This window comes from Dendrobium catenatum, unplaced genomic scaffold (genome assembly GCF_001605985.2).
Source record: "Dendrobium catenatum unplaced genomic scaffold, ASM160598v2 original_scaffold_162833, whole genome shotgun sequence".
In the NCBI taxonomy this organism is placed as follows: Eukaryota; Viridiplantae; Streptophyta; class Magnoliopsida; order Asparagales; family Orchidaceae; genus Dendrobium; species Dendrobium catenatum.
Genome location: NW_021481258.1, coordinates 1 through 8,702, shown reverse-complemented (window position 1 = coordinate 8,702; position 8,702 = coordinate 1). Strand labels below are relative to the sequence as shown.

Here is an 8,702-nt window from a genome sequence, read left to right as displayed (position 1 = left end):
CCAGGATAGCATCACCTAGATAAGATAGATAAAAATTAAAAAAAAAAATGCTTAATGAGTTAGTATTTGTATACCCATATGATCAAGTGCCTTGGCTTAAGTGGCTAAGTTCTAAGCCCTATTTCCTAAAATCAAATAATCTTGTTGATTTTGCATATACATTAAGAATATACTTGTAAGAAGCCAAGTTTGTATGTTCATTTTATTTTGTTATATTTAGGTCAAGGTTACTATCTATTGGTGATTCTATCCTTAGATCTAGGGTCTGGGGTTGATATTCTTTCAATTAAATTGTAAGCTCTCACATTTAATTTTGAGTACTTTAACTGACCAGCATTGTTGGAAAGTAAGTCTCAACTTTGTAAATCAAAATGAATAATTTTAATATAAATTTAATTTTAAAGTATAATGCCAAATAATAGGATAGTTTTGAGTTAACTTTAAGCCCCTCGTAATAAAGTACTCCAATAAATTCTCATATAACATTTATTCAAAAATTATTTTTAACTTGATCTAATTTCTTTTGAAATTCTAAATATCAAATAAAATTTTTAATAGAAATTTCTCAAAATTAAATAAAATATTAGTCAATATTTAGATAAATTGAAGTAAATTTTTATTTTAATCAACAAATTTCTCAAGACAAATATCCTTGAGATATAATTAATTATTGGGGCTTGCCCTATAAAAAACCTAGGCCAAAGAATAAAATAAACCAAATTCAATTAAATATATTAGATAATAGTCACTAGTTAAATACAGAAATACAATTTTTTTTGATATTATAGTAAAATAATATTTTCATGCTCTGAGATAATATGTTATTTTATATGTCATATTGGATCACAAAATATTTCAATTCTTTAAAACTAACAAAAATTACACTAGCACTAATGTGGCCCTTCTGTTGGTACCCTAGGTGAATGTGATTGTGAGCTAAGGATAAGTTTAGTTTTAGAAGTAATGAACATAAGCATTGTAGGCGTGCAATTCTTGTAGATTGTTCTAGGACATTCATGAAAAGTGAATGGCCTTAGTCGTGAACAACTATTATGGGAGATCGAGCTCTTCTTAGGAAAGTGGCATTTAGTGTGAAGGCTTGTCAAGGTGAGTATTCTAAAAGAACTTGTTGAGTATGAGTGTATTTTCAATCAAATTCTCAAGGGAAATATTTGTATGTTGTTAGTTCCTCTAGGGAGAGTGGCTACTTGCTCACAGTTCGATGCTAGTGATGGCCTCTCTCAAGGCAAGGCTTTTTTTGGGCTAGCATTATCTTGAGAGTGTGTTTCCTTTGACCCTGTCTTTTATACTAACATATTTTGATACTCGGGAGTTATCTATATGTGCATATATGAATATACAATACTCATGATAATTTCATAAAAAATAAAAGAGCGGACTCATAAGGTAAATAATAATTATTACTCAAGTAGATCACATTCTGATATGCTTAAATATAGATAACAACTAATGTTAATCAATGTATGGGCTCACATTAGAAATTTTCCAACAATTATGCCTTCAATCCAACATACATCCTCTCCTACTTACACTACTAAAAAAATACCTTTCATAGCACTTAAAATAGGCTTTTGTGAAGGTTTTAATAACCAAATAAAAATGTTTGCAATGTTTTTAATAAAACCATTACAAGTCTGCTGTAGTTGGTTTTTGGTGTAATATCGTTTCACAGCGGTTGCACGTCAGGGTTTCTAGTGTAATGTCGTTTCATAGCGGTTGCAGGACCAACAGGTAAAGGTTAATTTTTCTCGACAGTTATAATCGTCACTAATTCCTCATATTTGTGGCAGTGACAACCACAGCTATTTTCTTAAATGTTTAGCACTTATAATTGCCATAATAGGTATTTTTTATGTTCTTATCAATGATATTAATGGACATGATTAATACAAACCAATAATGATAGATAAATTATCCATATTATAACTGAAACGGTGTCAAGTTATGGGTGCGGAACATGAAACAATGACTGAGTTTTAAATTGAATATGAACATTGGCATATTTGAGCTGAATTAAACTTAAACGCAATAATATATGAAGTAAAACTCCCTTAATTTGCAAATAACCGTACACTACCACAAAAAAAAGGGCTACCATAGAATATCAATGTTGTGCCCACTATATTCTAAGAGACCAAGTAACCTTAGCCAACTTGACAACCTTATTGCGAGCTTTTATTTGGTCCGGTCACCTAACGTAGCTCTACGTTTGGACGCCAGTAAAATAGTGCCACTTGTTCTCACTGTTTACCACGCGGCCCGACAACCCATACCCGGAACGGAGCCGGGATTGTTATGTTCGCGTATTGCTAGGTATTCCTCGGTATTTGCTCGGTATTGGTCGATTTTGCTCGGCAATAACTAGAAATACCATTCTGTGAAGACCAATACCGAGCAATACCGAGTAATACCGAGCAATACCGAGTTTCTCGGTATTGCTCGGTATTTCTCGATATTGGTCTTCACAGAGCGATATTTTTCATTATTGTCAAGAAATACCTAGCAATACCGAGCAATACCTAGCAATACCGAGCAATACGAGAACATATCAATCACGGGTCAAGTCGTCGGGCTTCGCGGTAAAGAGTAAGAGTACGTGGCGACATGTTATTGGCGTCCGAATGTAGAGCTACGTCAGGTCACCTGACCTAATAATTGTTCCTTAATTGCTGAGTTCATCAACAAATAGTCCACCTCTTTTGTCAACTCAACTTTGAGGCTAATTGATTGAGCCAACTTTAACTGAATACAGAGTTATTCAGAGGACTAATTTATTGACGTGGCGCCAGTCGCTATTTGAGGGACATACAAGTTGTGATTAATTTTGGAAGAGCAGACAAAAATTTAAGTGATTATAAATATATATTATTTTTTATATTTTATAATTTTTTTATAGTTTTTTATCTCCTTTGGTTATTTTTTTTTTTTCGGTAGAATAAACTTATTGTTTGATTATGTTATTGTAATTTCTTAAAAAAAATTATAGTAAGTTTATCAGTTAATATAATATAACTTTAATTTAATTTTATTCTAAAGTTGTAGTAATGAACAAGGCTTTTAAAACAAGATCGGACCCACGGGTTCAACCGGTTGAACTGTGAACCGGCTGGCCTGTTGGTTACAGTTCTTGTTATAAGCTGTTTCACATAGAACCGCTAATGAACCGGTCGACCTTCTTCTTCTCGTTCAGAGTCCCGTCTCCGACGTTGTTAGTTTATACAAAGACAAGCCAACACCGGCTGCTCCTTCCCGAAGCCATAAGCCAACATCTCTGGTTCTCGTTTGTTTCTAAATGAGTTTTTTTTTTTTTTTCAAAATTTAAAGACATGATGAATGTAGTCTTTAATCTTTAATCTTTATAGTTTTCTAGTTTGTATATCATTAAAATTTCTTTTTCATGTGCCCTCTTATTTTTATTCTGAAATACAAAATGCATTTAGGGTTCTATCATCTGTTATTCGTGGATTGATTTTCTTTTTATTTTTAGGGCAATGGAATGCCACCATTAGGAAAGTTCCATTGCCAAGCTGCTCTTTATTTCAATGGAATGTCATAATTCGAATTTCTCCTTGGTTGTTTTTATGGTTTGTCTTATTTATATATATGGGTTCTGAAATGATTTGTGGGTTTCTCCTTGCAGTAGGTCCAAAAAACATTTTCATTCACTACTGATTAAAGGATTGTTATGTCATTTTCATTCACCACATTGATTGTTTACTTGTTTAATCTTGGAAAAAATTTTAAATTAGGTATTTCTAAAATTTTAATAATGTAATTAAGTATCGAAAAAAAAAATTTAAGAATAGGTAAAGTCGCCCATCGAACGAGCAACTTATGCTGACTCAGACTTGCTGAGTCATGTAACCAGTCGCAGAAATAACATGCAACTTATTTAAAAAAAAAATTACTATTGTAAGTTGCCCGTTAAACGGGAGACTTGCTACATTGAATCCTGAAAAATAATTTAAAATTAAATTAAGTGAAAAAATTTTAAATAAATATACTTAAAAAATAATAAAAAATAAAAAATAGAGAAAAAAAACAAAAAAAAATATAATGTTAATGTAAACTATAATTTCTATATTTTAATAGATGTTAATCATTTAAAAAATAGATATTCATCAAAATTTGATAAAAATTTTATTTATTTTGAAAGTATTAAAATTTTAATTGGTATATTTAATGGATAGGCGTTACATCAAAAATTAAAGCGACAGAAAAAAAAAATAACGACTCATAGTTTTTTATTTTATTTTTTATTTTTTTTAACGATTCAAAATTTCTCCTTAAACATAGGCTTCAAAAGCAAATATCATAATTATATTATTTTTCTCTATTTTTATTTTTTATTATTTTTCAAGTATATTTATTTATTACATTTTTCACTTATTTTTTTTAATTATTTTTCAGAATTTACTGTAGCAAGTCGCCCGTTTAACGGGCAACTTACAATAGTAATTTTTTTTTAAATAAGTTGCATGTTATTTCGGCGACTGGCACATGACTCAGTAAGTCTGAGTGAGCATAAATCGCCCGTTTGATGGGCGACTTTGCCTACTTTTAAATTTATTTTTTTCAATACTTAATTACATTATTAAATTTTTAATAATACCTAGTTTAAAAAAATATTCCCTTTAATCTTTAGTTCAACTCTTACTTTTGACTCCATAGTCCATACATCAAAGTAGTAAACAAGTATCTGTGTTAGCTTACTATCATTATATGTTAATTCATGTTTTTTGTAATTGAAACATGGAATTAAATTTTGATGGCGATGCTTGCAATCATAAGTGAAATGGCTTCCCTTGAAATTTTATTCTGTTATTTTATTACCATAAGGATGAGTCTAGATCATGCCTAATGGTATTTAATTAAGTCCTCTATGATGTAAATGCTGCTCTTTAGTGATCATGAAATGATGCTCTTTAGGATTTCGATAAAGTTTAGATTGAAGTGCATATCTTTATCTTAAATTATATTGCCTTGTCTACCTTCACATACTGCTTAAATTATGTTCAATTTTTGTTATATATTTATAAATAGTTGTGTACTTATTATAATATTTAAATATAATAAATATTTATTATGTCATCCGGTTCGACCCCGATCAAGCCATCGAACTAATAACCTCTTGTTCTTTCGATTCATTGACCAATCCGATTTTAAAAGCCTTGGTAAATATATAGATTAAACTTTTATAATTTATTAATATATATATATATATATATATATATATAATATATATATATATATATATATACTATTAAAGTTTTAGTTTGTTACATATATAAATATAGTAGTATGTAGTGGTATGTATGTAAATTCCCCTAAAATTAAACTAAAATTATATAATATTAACTAAAAAATTAACTCTATAAAAATAATTTAAAAGAAATTACCGGAACATAATCAATAATAAGCTTATGATACCAAAACTAAGAAAAAAGAATTAACCAAAGGAAATATAAATATATAAAAAAAATTATAAACTAAAAGATAACATATATTTATAAATTAACCATAAATTTGCGTTTCTTCCGAAATTAATCAAAGAAAAATAATAAAAAAAGTTTTAAAAAATACTGACGTGGCAGCAAATCAGTCCCTCAAACAGCAACTGCACATAATTTTTTTTTTCTATTTCATTTTTATTCTCATAATTTAAAAAGGTAAGGATTCTGTTTTTAAAATTTGTCCTGCAAAGAAAAGCGAAAGCAAAAGCAAATTCTCAAGCTATTAAAATCATTAATAACTAATCTCAAGCTAAGTTTATTCTCATACGATTATGTATCTTTAGATACTGTAGAAAACATTAAATCATTCTCTACACTTTATTCTTTTTAAAGCTATTTTTCATAACGCATGTTACTTTCATAGAAAAATGATAAGTATATATTATTAACGAATAGAAATGATAAGAAAACATATTGTGTCACTAAATATTTCTAACGAGTAGGATACGTTTTGATTTAGTTGTCAACTTTTGTCAAGAAAGAAGGCAGAATAAAGGAGTGCTAGCAAACACATTGCAATACTAATTAAAGCTAAAAAAGCAAAAGCAAAAGCTAAAACGAAGAAAATTATTAATAACTAATCTCAAGTAATATAAACAAACTATGAGAAAAAGTAGCTAAATCCTCTCTGGCAGCGGTTTTCTATTCCTCCTCCTGTCCACCATTTACTTCTCCATCTCCTCTTCGTCAACAACCTCTTGCCGCTCCTCCTGCGGCCTACTACCCATTCACTATCCCCTATCCATCGACGATGGGCTGCGGCAGCCCTCTCTACTGTCACCTCCTTTCCTGCAACGCCAGCCTATCTAATAACTATCCCCCCATTCTTCTCCTCCGCACTCCCTCCGGCTCTTACCCTATCATCTCCCTCTCCTACTCAAACCAAGACTCCCATCTCATTATCTCTGACCCTTCAATGTGGACTTGCAAAGTCCTATCTCCTATTCCCCAAGCCCCATTCTCCCTCGACACAAGCACAAGATTCTCCCTTTCCTCCAAAAACTCATTTCTCTTTCTCAATTGCAGCGCTGATACCGTCATAATCGAACGCCGACCCGCACTCTGCGACAAATTACCTGAACGTTGCGGCTCTTCTTGCGATTCCAATGCTTATCTCTGCCAAAACTTTCCAGGATGTCCTAATTTGATTCCGGATAGCTCCACCACCTGTTGTTCTTATTTCCCAACTGCGGTGGAATCAGTGAGAAAAATGCTTCGGCATTGTATGGGATATGTTGGTTTGTACTGGAGGGTAAAAGGAAGCGGTGACAATGGTGATGGAGATGAGGTGGCGGAGTATGGGATTCGAGTAGATTTTGAGATTCCGGTCATGGCCAAGTGCCGGAATTGCATGGAGAAGGGAAATGGAACATGTGGGTTCGATACAGTGACCGATAATTTCTTATGACTTTGGTTGGTGGAGAGAATTCTACAACTAGTTTGTGAAGGTGAGAATATAAAAGTGGTGCTAAATTATAAGTTCAAATTAATTATTTATATCTATTGTAGTTTCGGAATTTTGCATATGAGGAAAATTTTGAGTTAAATATTTTGCTTTAAATTTGATCAAGATTATTTAATTTCTATTTTTGTAACTAATTAACTCTATTTATTATAGTGAATTGATTTAAAGGCAAAAGAATTATATATAAGAAACTAATTGCTAAGAAAAATATGCTTCAAAGTTGTTTTTGAGAATTTATATAATTAAATTTTTAATATTTTTTATTATGCTCTTTTCTCGTCAAACTAAAGTCAGGCTCTTGCAGATGGCTCATGGAAGCACAGAGCTTCAGCTGTAGTTATCGCCGGTAAGCAGATTCTAACAAATATGAATTATCTACCTAAGCTTACACTTTTGATCTCTCATGCTTATAGTGAGATAATACATATGAAAAAAATATGATAGTTTTATTTGCATAAAACTAATTTTGAATAATGAAAATTAATTAAATATGGAATATTGGTGCAGTTTCTGCTACAGTGGCATCTTTTGCTGGGCTGGCTGGCTTTGGAGCTCTAATATGTTACCTAAGGAAGATGAGACGCAACAAGGTAGTCACCTGTGGGGTCCAAAGTAATGAGAACAGACTATTCTAATTAATAACTCATTTGATGCAAATGTTAATTAATAAATTAATTATTATCAACTATATTTATTGACTTTTTCTTGGCTCCTGAACATAGATTAGTTTGATTCTGAAGAATCTTCTATATATTGATTGTATTGAGAACATTTTTTTTAATGTTTATTATATTTACCCATGATTTGTTTGTAGAAAAAAAACTATAGGGGTAATTGATAATTAAATTTTATATGCTCCAAAATTTTTAATAGTTTATTTTGATTTTCTTAAAGGGAAATTATTATTATATAAAGAATCAGTCTTACAAAAATATTATATAAAAGAATCGTCTTACAAAAATTTATTTTGTTTTACTTTCAATCATATCATTCACCCCATAATTATGTCATAAGTGATATGTCACTGAAAATTGCATTGATCGAGCATGAATCTTGAGGCATATTTAAGTTGGAAACTTTCAAAATTAAATTCAGGATCATTTGAATTCCAATTCCAGCAAACTTATAGTCAAATTGAACATCTTGAGAGACGAACCAAAACAACACCAAAATTTGTCCAACCCAAGCCCAAATGGGTCTGAATCAGGGGCCCAAACCACATCTGAAGGGTCAAAGCATTATTTGGATAATAAAATGATATTCAAATATGACATGCTTATAGTCAAATCGAGCGGCTCGGCGAGACGAATCAAAAGAACCCAAGATCTTCGAATTCTGACATTGTTAAGGCAAATAAATAGTTGAAAAACTCTCTATGATCGGGGGAATCAATACGAGCCATTCGATGGAACACTACGAATCTGCTTTGGATCTTTGAAAGTTCGTTATGGGATGTTAGGCCCCTTATGAGCTGGCCCAAGGCTAATAAAGAGAGAGGTGAATCGGTATTTAAAACAAACACAATCTTAAATCCAGAATCAAGATTATTCACCACAATTAAAACCAACGATGCAGAAATTAAATGCGGAAATAATAAAGAAAGAACACACCGGATTTATAATGATTTGGTCAAACCTTGATCTACATCCACACTTTGGAGGCACCTTCAAAGTATTGCACTAAACTAAGTGTCTCTCCTTTAG

At 31.2% G+C, this 8,702-nt stretch overlaps 1 protein-coding gene across 1 annotated transcript; it reads left to right on the top strand.

Moving 5' to 3' along the window:
* The first annotated feature begins 6,172 nt into the window (after positions 1 to 6,172).
* Positions 6,173 to 7,687, top strand: LOC114578805. The gene is made up of 3 exons (XM_028692290.1): positions 6,173 to 6,982; positions 7,304 to 7,345; positions 7,507 to 7,687. The coding sequence occupies exon 1, from the start codon at positions 6,286 to 6,288 to the stop codon at positions 6,940 to 6,942; it is 657 nt and encodes a 218-aa protein (XP_028548123.1). The 5' UTR covers positions 6,173 to 6,285; the 3' UTR covers positions 6,943 to 6,982; positions 7,304 to 7,345; positions 7,507 to 7,687.
* Positions 7,688 to 8,702: the final 1,015 nt, after the last annotated feature.

Coding starts and splice junctions, on each gene's coding strand:
- LOC114578805 (XM_028692290.1), top strand. CDS start 6,286: ATGGGCTGCGGCAGCCCTCTCTACTGTCACCTCCTTTCCTGCAACGCC.